This window comes from Sceloporus occidentalis, unplaced genomic scaffold (genome assembly GCF_023333645.1).
Source record: "Sceloporus occidentalis isolate IW3139 unplaced genomic scaffold, rSceOcc1.0.p SCAF_1, whole genome shotgun sequence".
Classification (NCBI taxonomy): Eukaryota; Metazoa; Chordata; class Lepidosauria; order Squamata; family Phrynosomatidae; genus Sceloporus; species Sceloporus occidentalis.
In genome coordinates, this window is record NW_028316981.1 from 76,226,951 (window position 1) to 76,243,430 (window position 16,480).

A 16,480-nucleotide genomic window follows, 5' to 3' on the forward strand; every position below is an offset into this window, starting at 1 on the left:
GATGATCTCCGTCTGGGCATCGACAGGGGAAGCGTGTCCCTGTTGGTGCTCTTGGACATCTCAGCGGCTTTCAATACCATAGACCATGGTATCCTTCTGGAGCGCCTGGCAGAGGTGGGAATCGGGGGCACTGCGCTCCAGTGGTTCCGCTCCTACCTCTCTGGGAGGTTCCAGATGGTGCAGCTGGGAGACGTGTGCTCCGATAAGAGGGCCCTCACAACTGGGGTCCCTCAAGGAGCCATTCTGTCTCCCATGCTATTTAACATTTACATGAAACCGCTGGGAGAGATCATCTGGAGACATGGGGCGCGGGGTTATCAGTACGCTGATGACACCCAAATAGTTTTCTCTATGTCTCCGACTGATGCAGTGACTGAGGATGGCGTCTCTCCTCTCATGGCCTGTCTGGAGTCGGTAATGGGCTGGATGAGGGAAAACCAACTCAGTCTGAATCCAGGGAAAACGGAGGTACTTGTGATAGGTTCCCCTGGTCCAGGAATGGCGGTGGTTCCACCTGTCCTGAACGGGATCACGCTTCCTGTGAAGGACTCCGTGCGCAGTCTGGGGGTGCTTCTTGATTCGTCACTTCACCTTACAGCTCAGGTGAATGCGACGGTCAAGAGCACCTGTTATCAGCTTCGGCTTATTCGCCAGCTGCGCCCATACCTGGCCCAGAGAGACCTTGAAACGGTGGTACATGCTCTGGTAACCTCTTGATTGGATTTCTGCAATGCGCTCTACATGGGGCAACCCTTATACCATACCCGGAAGCTACAGATGGTACAGAATATGGCAGCCAGACTGGTCACTGGTACTTCCAGGGCCAGTCATATTACACCTATACTCAAAGATCTGCATTGGCTGCCCATCCGCTTCCGGGCACAGTACAAGGTGTTGGTGATAACCTATAAAGCCCTATATGGCTTGGGCCCAGGATACCTGAAGGACCGCCTCTCTCCATACATTCCGCCCCGCACCCTCAGAACTTCTGGGCAGCAACTACTGAGGGTCCCAGGGGCTAGACTAACCTCCACAACGAGGAGGTCATATTCCATCGTCGCCCCGGCCCTCTGGAATACGCTGCCCATAGAGCTCCGCTCGGCCACCTCCCTGGCCCAGTTTAAGAAGGAACTAAAAACCTTCTTATTTCAATCTGCATTCCCCGAATGAAGTTCCAGTTGGTCTTCCCCCCCCGCCGATGACAATGGTGATCGGCTGATGGTGTTTTAATTTTGTTTTTAATATGATTGTATTGTATTTTTATGGTGTTTCTGTATTGTTATTGTGTTGTTCACCGCCCTGATCGATGGAAGGGCGGTATACAAATAAAATTTTTATTATTTATTATTATTAAGAGTTCCAAAGTCTGGGAGTAGACACAGAGCAGGCCCTCTCCCATGTTCCCACCAAACATGCTTGTGAAGATGGTGAGACAGAAAGAGAAGTGCCTGTCCTGAAGATCTTAGAGCTTGGGCAGGGGCATATAGGAAGGTACAATCCTTCAAATAGTCTGGACATAAACCATACAGGGTTTTAGTTATGCCTTATTAGGTGTCAGATATCTTTGTTTCTTTGTGATAGTCTGCATTTATATAAACTTCTTGTTTGAAATCCTGCAAAAAAAATTAAATATATCTAATTTTGACCTGTGTCATTCCAGGGACTGGTACATGAATGGCAACTACCTGGTGATCATGGTTTCTATCACCATCATTCTCCCTTTGGCCCTCATGAAACAACTTGGTACGTCTTCCTAGGCAATTGGTGGGAAAGCCAACAATAACTGCATGATTTTATCTTGCTTGCCATTCACAGATGATGAATGACTTATTGCATCATTATCAGGCCAAAGATGGTATCAGTCGACTGGGAGAGATCCATCCAAAATCCTATTTGGGAAAATATTTGTTCTGTTTAGTCTGGCCAAAAACATGAAAATAATCTGTTTCTTCCTAAATACTGAAGTGTCTTTTTCTCTCCAGCCCCATGTGTTTCTGGGGCAATGGGGGTAAGATTGATGGAGAAACTTTTTTTGGGATGGAGAACCATCAGTTGGTTTTACAAAGGGAAAAGACTCAAAGCACAATGCTTCCTGAGCAAAATATTCTCCAATGCTTTGAGGAGTTTGTACCTGAAAAACTGTTCCAAAAGTCCCAGTTCTCCTTAAAGACAGTGGATATCCAGCAATTTGGCAGTTGGATAGGGAGTTGGTGAAGGAAATCTGTATTCCAGGGCAATGCATTGGATTCTGTCACTGGAATGTGTTCAAAATTTGGGTACCTCACACCTAAGGGTAGTCTTAAACACTACCGAGAGACTTTTCAATCCTTGGTAACTACCTGTTTTTTTTCTTTTGCCAGGTTACCTTGGCTATGCCAGTGGCTTTTCCCTCAGCTGCATGGTCTTCTTCCTTATTTCAGTGAGTTGTTACATAGTGAATAACACTGCATTTTACAAAGCTCTTTGTAATGTTTTGTAGCATGATCAAAGTTACCTTTATTGGGAACAAATCTAGATCTAACACTGTATTCTTTTGCAGCTTTTGGTCAGTTTTGCTTATTGATATGTTAAAAATATGTTTAAAGAAATGAAAATAACTTAGGGGCTGTGCCAGAGTGGGGCTGCAGCAACTGCATGCCATGGCCCTGATCTGGCCTTTCTGTGACCCAAAAAGGAGCTGCAAAAAGTGGCTGCTTTTTGCACCCTGGAAAGGACACCATAGCCACCAGCATCGTGGCTTTACAGCACTCTTTTGCTGCTGTGTCATCTAAACACAGCATCAGAGGAGCGCTGTGATGCTGCGTGCCGTCTGGTGCATCATGTGGACACCACGCCCTGACTCTGCCCCTAGGCAAGCCTTTCCCGCCAGTCTGCACAGGCCCTCACTTTCCCTAAGCCATGAAGCTCATTGTGCAGCCTTGGCTCAGCCTAGCCTACCAAGAAGGAATAGGTAATATTTGGTAATAAGATATTGAAAGAGCTGGCATGGAAATTCTGGGAGTTGCACTCCAAAAAGAGTAACATTTCTATGCTCTACATTTTGTGAAAGGGCAAATGCACAGTCACAGTTTAATAGTAAGAATACACAAATAATGACCACAGATTATTTACTTAATTTTAAAGTGGATAGCGAAGACACTGAAAAAGTTAAAGATTTCCGGCTCAGTCATTAACTGAAATGGAGACTGCAGTCAAGAAATCAGAAGATGACTAAGACTTAGGCCCAGTACAGACCACCAATTTGCGGCAGCCTGGGGCCAGTTCTAGGGTTCCTGAGCATGCATCATCTGCATGCTCCGGAAACATAGCACATCAGGGCGGCACCATTGTTATGCAGCGCCATATACATGGTATGTGTGTTGGTGATGTTGTGCTCGCGCCACATCCAAACAGCACGGCGTGTGTGTGACATCACTGTGCCATCCCAAGGCGCTTACGGTGACTTGGCAGTGTTGCTAGAAGGAGCTCCATTTCAGAGCTCCTTTTTTGGGCCAGATTGTTGTTGCAGCCATGCAGTTGCAACGACAATGATCTGGAGAAGAAAGGGGCAGCCTCTGGTCGCCACTTTCTTTTCATCTGTACCGGGCTTTAGAAAGGCAACCATGAAGGAACTGGATAAGATTCTTGAGTGTAGAGATGTATCACTAAATATCAATTCAGAATAATCAAGGCCATGGCATTTCTGATTTCTATATATTGATAATGAAGAAAACATATAGGAAGAAAATCAATTAATTTGAAATGCAGATCATGGGAGGAGTTGTGCAGATAGATACCATGGACTGTTAAAAACACAGACACAAATGAATTGGTTTTAGAGTGCATTAAGCCTGAACTCTCAATAGACGTAAAGATGACTAAACTGAGAGTGCCACACTTTGAACATATCATGAGGTGATGTGACTCCTTAGAAAATACATTAAAGCTGGGAAAAGTAGAAGGCATTGAGGCAACTACACTGGAGGTGGAGAGACTCAGGCCTTGTTGGCACTGGCCAGGATACTCCAGAAGCAGCTCACTATATCTTGGCCCCATAGCTGCCTCAACCAAACCAACCCACCCATCTCACCCTCTGTTCCTGTGCCACAGTGGGTAGCTGCACAGGTGTCCTACTGAACTGCCCAGTGCATCTGCCACCACCATGCATTGTTTGCTTTTGAGGTCATAACAAGACACCCAGTGATGATCACAAGGCTGGGTGCCTTGTTTCAAACTCAGAATGAGCAGCCTGTGACAGTGAACATGCCGAGCAGCACAGTGGGATTCCTGTGCAAACAGCCACCACAGCATGAGAACATAAGGGCTCTGGGTCTTTCTGGAAGACCTGGAGCAAGAGATATACAGTGGACCCTTAATATTTCCTGGGGTTTGGATCCAGGACACCCCATAGATACCAAAATCTGTGAATGCTCAAGTCCCATTATATACAATGGCATAGTCCCATTCAATCAGGGTTTGCTTTTTGGAATTTATATTTTTTATGGATATTTTCAAGCTGTGGATGATTAAATCCTTGGATAAGAATCCGTGGATATGAAGGGCTGACTGTATTTTTTAAAACTATTGTAAGGCTGTTCTAACCTGGTTCTGGTGTAGAACATGCTGAACATTGTTCAGACTGCTCACACCAGAAGTGGGGTTTGGGGTGTGTCCCATCTGAACAGGATGATGTCAGAATTTGGCCTGTGAAGACAAACCTTCAGTCAAGGAAGCCTTGGCACTGTGTTTGCAAGACCTAAGCAAAGCAGTTGATTATCAGGGATCTTGAGGTCTCTCATTCATCAGGTTGTCATAATTCAAACTCAGCTTCATGGCAAATAACAACAAATGTTTTGTGATGATAAAATTACCAGGGGAGAGGGATGAAGCTATCCTGAACTTCTTAGGGGCAGTGGCACCATTAGGGCTGGCAGTTACCCGGTGAAGTAACTCATGGTACCATCCCTCCTTTGTCCTTTTCCTGTACCACATCATACAGAATCCTTAGTAATTTTTTTTGTACTAATGTTACTCATAAATGCATAATTCCCATATATCACTGAATGTAATGGCAATAGTTGTGCCATAAGCAACTAGCAAACTACACATAACCTAAATGTATTTACACCTAGATTGTTTCATGTTGTTAAAGTGAAAATTTGGTAATGTGATGTTTTTAAAGAAAATTATATAAAAATATGAAGTCGAAGGTTTTCATGGCCAGCAACCATAGTTTTTTGTGGGTTTTTCGGGCAATGTGGCCATGTTCTGGAAGAGTTTCTTCCTGATGTCAGGAAGAAACTCTTCTAGAACATGGCCACATAGCCCAAAAAACTTTAAAAGAATAATTTTTAAAAAATTAATTTTTAATTTTTATTTTTTATTAAACTTAAAACAAAATGTAAGTCAAACAACAATTATGTATATTCATCATTTACATACAATTTAGCAATTTGAAAATGTTATCATTTTAATTTAAAAATACTGAGTCCTTTCTCCTCCCACTGTGTCTTGCCCCACTCACACCATCTCTTTCACTGAGCAAAAATATTTTAAAGGGACACAGACAAATGCTGCAGCCTGTTTCTGCCTAAAGGCATATGTTTGGGGAGCACTGATATCATCCCTTCTTAGGGTGTCACCTAGCATGGTCTGCATTCCCTGCACCCTTCTAGTGACATCCCTGCTTGGAGGGAGACTAAAAATAAAATCAACAGAATAAATTTTAAAAAGAGAATTCTTGCTGACAGTATCCAGACGTGGTCATTTTGCTGCTAGAACTCAACTTTAACAGAACCAGGCACAGTCAGCCCCTGAACCTGCACTTGAAATATCTCCTGCTCTAGTCTGCATTCACACACCAAGCAGCCAACAAAGGATCAATTTTCTGTTGCTCCTGCTGCTGCTGCTAAGCTTGGGTGGCTTGAGTTTTGTGAGTGCTCTTGGGTTGTCACAGTAAATAGCAAGGGAACTGCCCCGAGCCATTACAGTAACCGCCAGAGAGAGGCACATTGCTGCATTCTGTCTGTCCTTGTCAGCAACACTGATCTATTTTTGAGCAAAGAAGCCTCTTGCAAATATGTAGAGGCCCAGAAGACTGGGGCCTCAGATACAGTCTTTTCAGACAGGCAATTCACTGGGAAGGGGCCTAAACCCAAGAGTATATACCTGTTACCTCTGATTTATCCCTCAAGCTGCTATGAGGCTCCAAAGCAAGATTGCCTCCAAATTTAAATCAAGCAAGCAATCTACCAGGGACTTCAGTTTAAATATTGCTTTGCATGAAAACTGCCTCTTGGTCATGATTAGTCAGAAATCATTGTTTTTCCTGGCCTCTTGAAGGGGCAATGCTCCAAGTGAATCAAATAGGATAATTCTTTCATTTTGTGACCTTTACAATCCTATGAATAGTATAGCTGTGTTCTTTGGCAGAATGCAAGCCAGTAGCATTAGAGCAAGTCCATTCTGCTATACTGCTTACATTCCCTGCTACCAAAGGTTGCAACCAAATGTGAAGCATGAAATATATTCATGGCACCAAGTCCTCAGGCCTAGGGTCTCCACTTGCCTGCTCTTTATTCAGCATAGCTATATTTTCCTTAGATTGGCAGTCATTCAGAACTGAATACAGAACTGTACCAATGGTATCTTGTATCCACTTTAGGTCATCTACAAAAAGTTCCAGGTTCCCTGTCCACTTTCGGACCGAGTCAATGCCACAAGTAACCAGAATTACACCCCAGCCAGCACAAGCAGCTATCCAAATGACCCTATGGTCATCCAGGAAACTGATGAAGAGATTTGCTCTGCAAGCTTGTTCACACTCAATTCTCAGGTAAGATGAATGGGTGCATGATCTAGCCAATTTGAATAATTAATACATCAATGTATATTAATGTACTACAGATTTATATCACATGTAGTAAACTGTAACCTTTTAATCTTTCTAACAGGGGAACATCTCTCCCTCAGATATTTAGGACTATAGTTCCCATAAGCCCTTACCATCAGCCATGTTGACTGGGGCTGATGAGCATTATAGGCAAAAACATAAGGGAGAGAACAAGGCTGTCTATGCCTGCTTTCTGGTTACTGTTGACCTTTTATCTGTAATGATATGGTTCTGTAGATACAAAGGCAACACAGATGTCAGACACAGTACAGCCTGTAGGGTGTAAAATAAGCACAATATAGTTAATATATATCTAAAAGAAACATTAAAATTGAATTAAACTATTAAACACTCAGATGAGGTTAAAATATACTGAATACTAAAAAGCTGTTTAAAAAGGGATCTGTGATTTCATCGGTGCTGCTAGTGCCTCTTTTAACACAGATCACCACAAGTTAACACAGTCATGTGTGCATACTTCTTGTGTTCAGTTCATTACTCACACTACATTCACACTACACAGTTATAGCTGTTAGGAAATGTGGTTAAAAATAGAAGGCTTAATTCAGCAGCAGCAGCAGCAGCATGTACTCCACAGTTATTTAGTACAGGACTTAGATCTGAGCTTCTGGTAAATAAACAGGATACATTAGTAAGGTAAAAATAAGACTTATTTTATTGCTACATCCAGGTTCTAGAAAAATAACTAATCAGTAGAGAAAAACTATACTTTGATACAAGAATTCCTAAAGCTGACCCTCATATGTGGGATTAAGGGGGGGAAATCTTTAGAAGCACAGTCTTGTGGGTGCATCCATGCTGGTCAAAAGATGGAGAGAGAAGAGAGAGAACAAAGAATCATAAAAGGCTCTTAACCTTTGGAGAAAGGGAGCCCATAAGATATCACCATGGTAGTGAAAGCGTAATAATAGCACTATAATTCTGCCACTTAGTGGCAAACCTCGAGATCATCTCTCGACTTAGCTGGCAGACATTCAGATTTACATGCTTGGTAGAACGTGGTAGAGTTTGCTAGAACTTAGCCTTTGGAAGTCCACAGTCACCTTCATGTCATGTCAGATTGGCAGAGTAGGACTTAGTGGAGGATAATATTTTAGTGTGTGGTGTTTTTAAATGGTGTTTGTCCAGCTCTGTGCTTCCTATAGGTAGCTACAAGATTGCAAGAGTACAGTCTCAGGGGCAATGGTAGTGGGAGAAGTTTGCCCAACTGTTCCTTGACATCCTTTTCTGTCTTGCAGACAGCCTACACCATCCCTATCATGGCATTTGCTTTTGTGTGTCACCCTGAGGTCCTGCCAATTTACACTGAACTCAAAGAGTAAGTATTTGAGCATATGTTAGATGATGGCACTGAGATAGGGTATGATAGGGTAAAAGAAGAAAAGTGATACTGGGAGGGATAATAGAGCCCCTGGGTGAATGTAACACATACACATACCTAGCTGCCTTGTACAGTACACCTTTTCATACTTCATATATCAGGTGAAATTCTTAATGGCTTCTCTCCACTCCACAGGCCAATAAAATTCATTTTCAAGCCCCAAAATAGGCCAGCAAATAGCCTGTTTAGTTGGTTCTCTTTAGTAAAGGAACAAATATGTCATTTCTGTAGTTCCACTTGTAAGGCTTCATTTCTTAGTACTGGTGCTATACCAACTTCCAGTACTTGGGGGAAGTGATACTTATTAAAGAACACATCTGATACTTGGTAGACATATGGCATCAGTTTTATCTGCTGTTTTATCAGAACTGCTGTGGTCTTGTACAATTTGATTTTGCAGGCTGAGTTGGGGCTGCTTCAAATCTTGGTTCTTTGTCATTAAGGAGACGTGAAGAGAAGCAGTTAAGATTTCAGCAAACAAGGGCTTGTGCTTTGAATGTGTCAGGAATTCTTCTTCTCACACATTGTGTTTCTGGGTATCTTTTTTAGTCCAACCAAGAAGAAGATGCAGTGCATCTCCAACATCTCCATCTCTGTCATGTATATCATGTATTTCCTGGCTGCCCTTTTTGGCTACCTCACTTTCTATGGTAAGTCCCCTCCACAAGGATCAAATGACAGAAGAAAGAGGGGGCTAGGCTGATGACAGTTTTTTTCAGGCAAGCATTCTCTGAAGATGCCAGCCACATATGCTGGCGAAACGTCAGGAAGAAAATCTTCTAGAACATGGCCACATAGCCTGAAAAACCCACGAAAAATTATGGATGCTGGCCATGAAAGCCTTCGACTTCATAGTGACCCACTGAGTTGCAGAAATACAGTGCTTTGTCATTAGATGCCCCCATCATTTCTCAGTGATGATCATGATAAAACGGCCAGAAAGTTCCTTCCCTATTTTAAAAAGCCTTTCCCATAGTTACACTATGTAGTCTTTAGCGGTGCATCTGCACTGAAGAAATAAAGCAGTTAAATACTGCTTAAACTGTCATGGCTCAGTGCTATAGAATTCTAGGATTTCAGTGTTTTGTTTGTTTGATATTTAGCCTTCTCTGTCAGAGAGCTCTGATGCCACAACAAACTACATATCCCAGAATTCCACAGCATTAAGCCATTAAACTTAAACAAATGTAAAAATGCATTATTTCCGTGGTGCAGATGCAGCTCAGGTGACCCAATCCCATGCTTTTTGCTGTATGATTTTACTTCAAACATCCTTCTCCATATTGCAATAACATCCCAAGCCAGTGTAGTTTGAGCATTGGACTATTAGGCAGGGTTTGAATCTCCATTCAGCCATGGATCCCTGCTGGGTGACCTTGGGCAAGTGACACTCTCTTAGCCCCAGAGGATGGTAATGGCAAACCCCCTCTGAAGAAACTTGCCAAGAAAACCCCATGATAGGTTCGCGTTAGGGTCACCATAAGTTGGAAATGACTTGAAGGCACAGCTTGTTATCTTAATATTGTACTAATCCTATGCATGTACACTTTGGAGCCAGTGCCACTGCATTTAATAGAATTCACTCCCATGCTAATGTGCATAGGGTTCTGACCTTGGAAAAACTACATTTTTGAACTACATCTCCAGTGGCCATATTGACTGGGGATTCTGGGAGCTGTTGTGCAAAAAAGTAACCTTTTCAAACTTTAAAGGACTGCAACTCACATTTTGGTGCAAGAGCAACTAGCACCTATGTAACCTTCTTTTCTAAGGAGCAATTGTGTGATGCAAACAAGCTCCTTGATAAATGCATGATCCAGTCAGTAATGATTTGGTGTTCTTGCCTGTTCCTTACAGGCCAGGTAGAATCAGAGCTGCTACATACCTACAACAGAGTGGACCCATTTGATGTGCTGATCCTATGTGTGCGGGTGGCTGTGTTGACAGCTGTGACATTGACAGTGCCCATTGTTCTCTTCCCGGTAAGTCCATTTCTCAGCAGATGGATGGAAGCAGGGTTGATGCAAAAGGGTTGGGGGTGTCCCTACACTGCATACAAGAAACCAATCTAACACAAACTCTTCCGTCCTAGACTGTATGCCACACTTATCTCTAATTGGGAACTGAGCCAGGAAATAAATGTCAACACAACCCAGTCTATTAGTCCATTAGTCCAGTTCATTAATATTGTCCAGAGATATAGACCTTGTCTGGAGTAAGATGTAAGAGACAACAGCAGCCAAAATCTAAATGCCAGAACATGATAAATGTATGTTTTGAACAACTCTCAGAATCACCAGTAGCTATATTCACTGTGGATTCTGGGATTTATAGTCAAAAAAACACTTTTCCGAGCTCTGTTAAACATCTGTAGAAAACCAAGGGGGAAGAACAAAGCATTAATGTGTTATGATTACTATAACAGAATTGCAGGTGCATGTTGTCCTAGTGTCATGCTAAGGATCTGGAGAAATTAAGCACCATCCTGTATATTTAGCCATTCCTATGCTTAAGCCTATGTGTTGCTTAACTCTGGGTGCACCACTTTTAGTGATGTAGCTCCATCCTATGGAATCCTGAATTTTGTAGTTTTACAGGGGATTTAGAATTCACTGCCAAAGAGTGCTGGTGCCTCACAAAACTACAAATCCCAGGATGGGGTAGGATGGAGCCATGGCAGTTGCAAGGTCTCAGACAACATTATTTATACAGTGTAGATGCAACCTCTGTGTGTTGACCAAAGGGAGCAAGATGTTGTGTCAAGCAAGTTCCCACCACAATGCTAGTGTAACATACTTATATTGCTCCCATTTAAATCAAAAACATGGATTGTCTGTTAGTATTTTCCCATGGACTGTGAAATAGAGAGTTGGGTGAGAAATAGATAGAAGCAGCCCAGAATTCCTCAAAAAGCAGCTTGGAAATGAGCACAGGAATATAACCTTACATCAGAAGGCTGTGGCTGTCTAGGGGAGCAAAGAGACAAACTCCCCTTGCTCCACTCCTCTTGCTGTGATGGCAGAGGAACAAGTTTCAGGATGGGCCTGAACTAAAGTATGTGTGATTAAGAGCTACAATCGATTCATGAAGAGGTGAATCTAAGACTAGTCTCTTTTCTGTCTGCCAGGTGCGCCGTGCAATTCAGCAGATGCTCTTCCAAGACAAGGAATTCAGCTGGATTCGTCACACTATCATTGCTATTGTGCTGCTTACATCTATTAACTTGCTTGTCATTTTTGCCCCTTCCATACTGGGCATCTTTGGCCTGATTGGTAAGTCTTCCCACCATATCCTTTATTTCTCTATACACTGAATCTGCTCATTTTAGAATGGATTATTGTTTCTTAGTTCCCTAGACTGCCTCTACCATTGAGTTCTTTCTAAATATTCCCCAGCACAGGCTTGTGGAGATTCAGCTTGTCTTTTTCCTTTCCTTTCTTTCCCTCTGCTCTTCTTTTTGGGTTTTTGTTTTTGCTTTGATGCAAGGATGACTACAGTGCTACAAAAACTGAACATTTTGGAATCTTCATTCAAAACTGTTGGACAGAGTAGATGCCCCGTCTGTCTGTGTCTTGGACAGATCACTTTCTTTCTTTCCTTTGTGGTGTTTTGAGAGCTTTTGTTTTTAGAAAATATTTACTGTTTAGAAAGCTAAACTTTTGAATAGTTAAAATAAAATAAAGCAGTCAACACAGGGTTGCCCAGCATACACAGAGATGAACAGAAGCACAATTTTATATATCCTTAAATTACATACCATGAGGCCATAGCATTCCCATTGCACAGTTTGGACCATGCAGAGCAGCACGGAATGATTAGACTGGATGAAGTTGCCCTGCTGAATTCCCTGTTCCCACCTACCAGAGTTTTTCAGGAAAGCTTAAAGTCCAGTGTGTAGAACAAGAATCTGCTAATTGAATCTGCCAAGGGCATATGAAATAGAGAATATAGGGAAAGTCTGTGGAATGGGTAGATATGTTCTTTTCTGGGCCATTAAAACACATCTTCTGTTGATCTCCTCAGGTGCCACTTCAGCCCCATGCCTGATATTCATCTTCCCAGCAATATTCTACATCCGGATCATGCCCAAGGAGACAGAGCCAACAAAATCACCTCCCAAGATCCTGGTATGTAATGCAGCCTGTCCATATGTATGCAGACACACACAAATAGCCATGTTATGCTGATATATGTGTATGTTGTGTACCTCCAAGTCATTTCCAACTTATGCTGATCTTAAGGTGAACCTATCACAGGGCTTTGTTGTCAAGATTTCTTTGGAAGGGGCTTGCCATTGCTTTCCTCTGAGTCTGAGACAGTGTGACCTACCAAGGCCAACCAGTGGATTTCCATGGCTGAGTGGGGATGCAAACCATGTTCTTCTTCAAGCCCTAGTCCAATGTGCAAACCACTACACCAAACTAGCTCTGTCACACACATATAGACATGGTCATTTTGTGAGAAAGTCAAAAGGGATTGTAGTGAGCAAGTAGGAGAGGTTTAATCCAGTTGCACATCCTCCCATGACAGTTGTCAAAAGCAATAGCGAAATAGTGTCCATTGATGCCAATTGCATTAAAAAAAATAACTCTTAGTGGTTGTTTTAGCAGAGGCTGCTTTGGGAGTGGTTCACAGTTGCAGAGGGTAGGATCAAACTTGCATTCCCTATACATGACCATGAGCTAGCAGTAAGGATTTCATAGGCATGGCACATGCAGTCTTAGCATATGTTTTGGTGTGCCTAGGGCAGCACATCCTAAACCCATACAAAATATGAAATGTTGGAAGGCCAGGATATATATGACTCATGCAACTCTGGAAGACAATTTTCTTTTAAGAGTGAAATGTCTTCAAATCCCTGTCTGCATGGGCCACATAAACCACCCTCCCTCCCCCATCCTTGGTGCAAACAGACTGAATGACATCCAGAACTGGGGTATATCCCCCTTAGAACTAATTTAAATGTATCCTGTTTCTTCTGGATCTTCCCAGAAAATCTGGATCCCTCCATTCCAATGCTGGGTGGCTGTTGAAAAAGTCACTGAGCAAACTGGAGCATCTGCTGCCACCACAAATCATTTGCTCTGAGGTCAGAACAAAGTGCCCAGGCTTGTGATTGAGGCTGGGTGCCTCTTTCTGAACTCAGAACAAAGTGACCCATGGCAGTGGCCGACACACATTTTAAACAGTCACCTGGCATTGAAACAGTGGACCTTTGCAATGGGGGAGGGTCAGTGCAGCTCAGGATACTCTGGGCTGCCCCACACCAGTGCAGACAGGACCCACATCATGTACACTACTCCACCCCAACTTGGTAAGCTTGCTAGGGACGAGTTAAAATGTCTTGGAGAGGCAATAGGATATTGGTCTATGGGTTCATAGTTGGCCATCCCTTGCTTTGGTATTCCCTTGGTATGTTTGGGATAATCTCTTTCTTTCTTGTCTTTATCTCTCCATAGGCAGCTCTCTTTGCGTGCCTTGGTGTGCTGTTCATGATTATGAGCCTCAGCTTTATCATCATCGACTGGGCATCTGGAGGTGGGAAGAGTGGAGGCAGTCACTAACAAGGCAAGGCCTGGAGCCTTGTAGTGCGGATCATCGCCTTGGGAGTCTAAGTTGGCTTGGATACATTTCCTGCTCCCCTCCACCTCTACTAGTACTGTATTGTAATGTAGTCCCTTGCTCCATTCTGAGCCAGGGGTACTGTTCCGTTACTCAGTCGTTACCCCCAGAATGAGCCAGGGGATGCTACAGGCCGGACCTGACCAGAACCAATTTCTAACTCTTTTGAGCATTTGATTTTATCCCCAGGTTTGGGATGGATCAGACCAATGGCGCCTAATGAACACACAAACTGGGGAAACATGCCATTTCCAGGGGGTTGGATGGGAGCTGCCATGATAAGCACATCCAGCCCTGTATGTCCAGTATGGCTGGCCCACACTGAGCAGGCTGGACAGTGACTGGCAGAAGAAGATGGGAAGGTGGAACTGTGGCTAAAGAACATGGGTATAAAGATCTCACCTGAAGTTCACAGTTGATTGGAAGAAATGGCTTTCCTAGTCGAGGCTAAAAATAGGAAGTGAATATGTTTGGGACAGGAAAATAGGGTTCAAACAGTAAATATTTCCCTATGATTTCAAGCATAGGGCTTTCATCCCTCTCAGATGACATTTCTCAGCCTTTATTTCTTAATATTTCTTCTGCTAGAGTATGAGCTTCATGATCAATGTTCCTCTCCCAGGACAGTTCACTGCTCAATGTGATGGTGAGGTGAGCCTTGCCAGTTTCCATCTGTGAGCAGCACTCTGCTGCCTACTCCTACCTGGGAGGGCTGGTGCTAGGAGATGATTTGGGTTTATCCAACTTTATGAACTGCCAGTTGGGATCAGATGCAGGTTTGTGCTGGCCTCCCTGGGTTCACTGTCCATATTTGAATTTCACTTAGGTAGATGAAGCCAATCAGTCAGGATTGCTTTGGGTTCACAGAGGGGTGCTAATATTTGGAGTAAGATTTGCTGTGAGGAACATTGCTTTTCCTTCTTTGGAGAAAAGTGAGCTTGAATTTGGGATAGGAGTTTAGCTTGCTTTCAGTGACATAAGATCTCCGTTTCTCTCCCTTCCTTTCACTGGCAAATGGTAAGGTGTAATCACATGGTATTTAAGATTCCCACAATAGTGAGGCTTTTGTGTCCAAGGCTCTTACATCCTGAAAATGTATGTTACCTGTGACCAGATCCTCCCATCTGAGAGACCATTCCTTTTCCACCTCCCTCCCTCCCTCCCTGGTAACATGTCATAGTAGCCTCTGTCCCCATCTACTGGCAGATGCTACACATACTGGGAAATGTAACCCTGTCACCAAACTGGTCTACTGGTCTAACCACTTGCTACAACTTGACTGCTGCTAATTTTAGTAGTTTTAGAATAACTTACATTTGTTTGTACATACTTATGTTACTTTTTTCCTCCTGTTTATTCCATGGGTGGGATTCCAATGGAATTGTATTTATGTAGCTGGCTTCCTGAATTTGGTAAGGAGTCCCTGTTTTTCTGTAGCATACATAATTTGCATAGGAACTGCTGAATATTCAGTGCACCTGTGAACTAAGCGATCACACCTTGTGCAAATAGCAAATAGGAAAGAACTAATCAATTGTCCCCATTTTTATTCTCTAATCTTGTCATTTAAAAAAAAAAAAAACTAGGACACCCCCCCCCCCCCCGGCATCAGAAATGAACACCAAGCACATTTATGTACTGGGCTGTGAAATTTTCTATGGCGGGATACAGACGGGCAAAAAGGGGTGTATTCATGACGTCATGAAGGTAGAGCCTTCAGACGGCCCTTACCTGAATGCCGCCATGAACACGCCCCCTGCACGCCCCAAGCGGGAGGAAGCGGCATTAAAAAGGTGCTGCTTTTCTCCGCTTCTTTTCCGTTTGATGCGCAGCTGCGCAGCTCCGTCTGTAAGCTGCTGCACCGGTACGCCAGAATTGCTACGCCGCTAATTTAAGTTGCCCATTTAAAAGCTCTGTGTCTGCTGCGTCGCATAATGAGTCGGGGTCCTGGAACATGCGCAGTTTGCAGTCAGGCTTTAATTGCAGCGTCAGCTGCCATGCAGGTGTGGAAGCTGCAGCACAGCTGCAGTGCATTTTAAGACTCGTAACCCTAACCCTAACCCTAACCCTAACCCTAACCCTAACCCTAACCCTAGAGCAACATGTACACATGCGCTGCTTGGAAAGTTTGGACTTTAAAGTGAGCCCCTACACACATTCCTGTGCCATTTTCACCTAACAATAAAAAACGCTAAAACTATAAATATTTACATATGTACAAGGGAGGTGATGGGGGATGGCAGTGGAGACAGCTGTAGCTGTGCATTGCAGATTCAGCAGGAGCGCGGGGACCAAAGGAGAGGAGGCATCCATGATGCTGGTGACAGTGCAAGCGGGCAAGGATGCCAACACCAGCTGATCACCAGCTGGCAGGAGACCACCATTGTTCTTGGGCAGAGTGGGGGAAAAAGTTTTAAAGGGGCTTGGGCACTTTAAATGTGCCCATAGGCTTTCTGCCGCCGCTGCTTAGCGCTGCAGCTGCGCAGCTGCACATCCGCCAGCCGGCAAAGGAAAAAAAAAGCCCCGTTTTTGGCCGCCCGTGAGGAAGCTGTCTCTCTCTTTGCAGCGTCCTCCGAGGTGGCGGT

General features: G+C 43.6%; 1 protein-coding gene across 2 annotated transcripts in view; it reads left to right on the forward strand.

Annotated features, from left to right (window-relative positions):
• The window catches only part of SLC38A3 (solute carrier family 38 member 3), a 120,037-nt gene extending 104,080 nt beyond the window's left edge, over positions 1-15,957 (forward strand). For both annotated transcript variants that reach the window (XM_089525898.1, XM_089525908.1), the window contains 9 exons: positions 1,661-1,743; positions 2,361-2,419; positions 6,644-6,814; positions 8,131-8,210; positions 8,823-8,923; positions 10,131-10,255; positions 11,401-11,545; positions 12,297-12,400; positions 13,733-15,957. In XM_089525898.1, coding sequence (XP_089382024.1) covers positions 1,661-1,743; positions 2,361-2,419; positions 6,644-6,814; positions 8,131-8,210; positions 8,823-8,923; positions 10,131-10,255; positions 11,401-11,545; positions 12,297-12,400; positions 13,733-13,837 — 973 coding nt within the window. In that variant the 3' untranslated portion in view covers positions 13,838-15,957. The remainder of the gene's footprint in view (positions 1-1,660; positions 1,744-2,360; positions 2,420-6,643; positions 6,815-8,130; positions 8,211-8,822; positions 8,924-10,130; positions 10,256-11,400; positions 11,546-12,296; positions 12,401-13,732) is intronic.
• Positions 15,958-16,480: the final 523 nt, after the last annotated feature.